The 4,115-nt window shown below is 44.0% G+C and overlaps 1 protein-coding gene across 1 annotated transcript; it reads left to right on the plus strand.

Annotated features, from left to right (window-relative positions):
- Positions 1-372: 372 nt before the first annotated feature.
- Positions 373-744, plus strand: LOC102278862 (large ribosomal subunit protein eL31). The gene has a single exon (XM_005890195.2). It carries the CDS (start codon positions 373-375, stop codon positions 742-744), a length of 372 nt encoding a protein of 123 aa, XP_005890257.2.
- The last annotated feature ends 3,371 nt before the right edge of the window (positions 745-4,115 follow it).

Genomic DNA, 4,115 nt, shown 5'->3' on the forward strand with positions numbered 1-4,115 from the left:
TTCCTTTGATTATATAGGAGACAGCCTGCCATTATACCATAAATAGTTAATATTACAGCAGTAGGCAGCCCCAAAACATACAACTCCTGCTTTCCAATTTGTATTTATTTGAAAAAGGTCTAGGCAGTGTAGTTTATGCCAAATTATTTACGAAGGTGTTGTATGCTTAAAGCCAACTTTTATTACAATCTTAGATTAAGATCTCAGCAATTATAAGATTTCTTTACTGCTAGGAAATGTTTCTTATGTGACTTCTACAAATACATCTAGGCTTTTATTGGTATCTAATATATACCTATGTGCTCACAACTGTTGTAGGACACACACGAAATACAAAGAACCCCTATGCATTTTTAACCTGGACCCAGCAGGATGGCTCTTGCAAAGAAGTGGAGCAGGAAGGGCCATCTTGCAATGAACAAGATAGTGACCAGAGAATACACCATCAACACACACAAGTGCATCCAGAGAGTGGCCTTCAAGAAGTGTGCTCCTGGGGTACTCAAATGGATCCAGAAATCTGCCATGAAGAAGATGGAAACTCCAGATGTGCACACTGACACCAGTCTTAGTAAAGCTGTCTGGCCCAAAGGAATAAGCAATGTTTCACACCATGTCCACCTCCTCTTGATCAGAAAATGTAATGAGCATGAAGAGTCACATCAGCTCTATACACTGGTTAGCCATGTACCTCTCACTACTTTAAAAAACCTACAGTTAATGTGGATGAGGACTAACCATTGACCGTCAAAGTTGTGAAACTTCAAACACACACACACACACACACACACACACACAGAAGATATGATTCTCATATTAAGTTATGTACAATTTAACTGAACAGAAGATTAAGAAACGAACAACGCAAGACTAAATGCAACTACATCCGAAGGATGAGTTCTAGAGAGAGAGGAGGAGGGTTCAGGATGGGGAACACGTATATGCCTGTGGCGGATTCATTTCAATATATGGCAGAACCAATACAATATTGTAAAGTTTAAAAATAAAATAAAATTTAAAAAAAATAAAAAAAAAAAGAGAGAAACTTGAGTGAGAATGAAAATAGATAATGAAAAGCTCGGAAAGGAGGTTAATGGAACCTAATCTTTGGATCCACTGACTGATGACTTTCTTTCAGAGGACATTATAATTCACATTTTCTAAATTCATCAACTGTCATTCTCAGCCATGCTTCCATTATTTATATGTCACTAGAAATAACTGAAATAAAACTAATGTACTGAGCACATACTATGTGCCAGGTATGATATAAAGTCTTTTACACGGATTTTCTCATTTAATTCTCAGAATAACTCTGCAAGTTATGTTATAGTGCCATCCTTTTTCATAAATTTTTTAAAAATTGGCACTTACACGTTCACTCAGACTCCGTCCATCGAGTCAGTGATGCCATCCAGCCATCTCATCCTCTGTCGTCCCCTTCTCCTCCTGCCCCCAATCCCTCCCAGCATCAGAATCTTTTCCAAAGAGTCAACTCTTCGCATGAGGTGGCCAAAGTACTGGAGTTTCAGCTTTAGCATCATTCCTTCCAAAGAAATCCCAGGGCTGATCCCTTCAGAATGGACTGGTTGGATCTCCTTGCAGTCAAGGGACTCTCAAGAGTCTTCTCCAACACCACAGTTCAAAAGCATCAATTCTTCAGTGCTCAGCTTTCTTCACAGTCAACTCTCACATCCATACATGACCACTGGAAAAAAACCTAGATGGACCTTTGACTAGTAATGTCTCCTTTTGTTGCTATCTAAGTAAACCATGGACTGCAGCCCATCAAGCTCCTCTGTCCATGAGGATTCACCAGTCAAGAATACTAGAGTGGGTTGCCATGCCCTCCTCCAGGGGGTCTACCCAACCCAGGGAGAGAACCCAGGTCTTGTGCATTGTAGAATTCCACCAGGGAAGCCCAAGAATACGGGAGTGGGTAGCCTATCCCTTCTCCAGGGGATCTTCCCAACCCAGGAATCAAACTGGGGTCTCCTGGATTGCAGGTGGATTCTTTACCGTGAACTATCAGGGAAGCCCAATGTACGTGCGGCAAGACATCTAATCAGGGCAACATACTGGCTAGAGTTCAGGCAATCAAGAAAGGTACAGGTTAAGAGTCAGCCTGTCAGGGTTAAGCGCAGGCTCGAAGTCAGGCAATAAGAGAAAATTACAGAATAGGAGTCAGCCAATCAAGGAAAGCTCTTCCCTGGTGGTTCAGACCCTTAAGAGTCTGCTTACAATGAGGGAGACTCAAGGCTAAGAAGCAGGCAAACAGTGCAATGAGGTGCTAGGAGTCAGCCAGTCAGAGCAAAGTATAGAGTGAGTCATCCATCCAATCAAAGCAAGTAGGGGATAGGAGTCAGCCAATCAGGGTAAAGTACAAGTTCAAATCAGCCAATCACAGTATGGTACAGTCTAGAAGTCAGCGAATCAGAAAAATGCACAGGCTAGAGTCAGAGAATCAAAGCAGAATACCGGCTTCAAGTCAGCCAATCAGTGGCAGATAGAGACATGGAGTCTGCCAATCAGAGCAATATACATGCTAGGAGATAGCCAATCAGAGCAAACTACAGGCCAGGGGTCAGCCAATAAGAGTAAGTAGAGGGGATAGGAGTCAGCCAACCAACGTAAAGTACAGGCTCAAGGAAGCCAATCACAGTAGGCAGTCTGCTGCTGCTGCTTAGTCACTTCAGTCGTGTCCGACTCTGTGCGACCCCATAGACGGCAGCCCACCAGGCTCCCCCATCCCTGGGTTTCTCCAGGAAAGAACACTGGAGTGGGCTGCCATTTCCTTCTCCAACGCATGAAAGTGAAAAGTGAAAATGAAGACAGTCGTATCTGAATCTTAGCGACCCCATGGACTGCAGCCTACCAGGCTCCTCCGTCCATGGGATTTTCCAGGCAAGAGTACTGGAGTGGGGTGCCATTGCCTTCTCTGAGGTACAGTCTAGGAGTCAGGAAATAGACCAAAGCAAAGGATGGAATCAGACAATTGGAGCAAAATACCAGTTTCAAGTCAGCCAATCAATGCAAAATACAGACTTGGAGTATGCCAATCAGAGCAACGTACATGCTAGGAGTTAGCCAATCACAGCAAACATAATTCAGAAGTCAGCCAATCAGAGAAAATTAACAGATAGGAGTTAGCCAATCAGGGCAAAGTACATGCTAGAAATCAGCCAATCAGAGAAATGCACAGGCTAAAATCAGCCAATCAGGACAAAATAAAGGTAAGGAGTCAGCCAATCATGAAAGAAAAAGGCCAGGAGTCAGCCAATCAGAGCAAAGGACAGGCCGGGAGTCAGCCAATCAGAACAAACAACCGGGTAGGAGTCAGCCAGTCAAAGAAAAGTACTGGTTATAAGCCAGCAAACCAGACCAATATAAAGCCTGACTTAACCAATCAGGACAGCATGCAAGCTCTGAGTCAGCCAATCAGTGCAAAAGTGCAGTACAAGTCAGCCAATCAGGGCAAAGTACATGCTCGAGCCAGCCAATCAGAGCAAGGTTTGGGCTAGGAGTCAGTAACTCAGACCAATGTAGAGGCTCAAGTCAGACAATCAGAGCACAGAGCAATTTCAAGTCAGCCAATCAGTGCAAGGCAAGGCCAGGACTTAGCCAATCAGAGAAAACTACCAGATAGGACATAGCCACTCAGCGCAAAGTACAGGAGTCAGAAAATCAGAGCAATGCACAGGCTAAGGATCAGCCAATCAGAGTAATATACAAGTTAGGAGTCAGGTAATAAGGGCAAACTAGAGCCTACAGTCAGCCAATCAGACCAAGGTACTGGCTAGGAGCCAGACAATCAGCGCAATGTACATGCCTGTAGCCAGCCAATCAGGGGAAAAGACAGGCTAGAGTTCAGCCAATCAGAGAAATATTCAGGTTAGGACTCAGCCAGTCATGGCAAAGTACAGACTCCGGCTAGGCCAATCAGAGCCAAGGACAGGTTAGGAGTCAGTCAATCAAAGCAAAGTGTTAGTTAGACTTCAGCCAATTAGAACAATGTAGTGGCTAGGAGTCAGCCAATCAAAGCAAGGTACAGGCTAGAGTTTAGCCAATCAGAGAAATGTACAGGCTAGGACTCAGCCATTCAGAGCAAAGTACAG

The sequence above is a fragment of the Bos mutus genome, chromosome X, assembly GCF_027580195.1.
Source record: "Bos mutus isolate GX-2022 chromosome X, NWIPB_WYAK_1.1, whole genome shotgun sequence".
Lineage (NCBI taxonomy): Eukaryota > Metazoa > Chordata > Mammalia > Artiodactyla > Bovidae > Bos > Bos mutus.

Bases quoted from the DNA above. Each gene is read 5' to 3' on its own strand.
- LOC102278862 (XM_005890195.2), top strand. From the start codon at position 373: ATGGCTCTTGCAAAGAAGTGGAGCAGGAAGGGCCATCTTGCAATGAAC.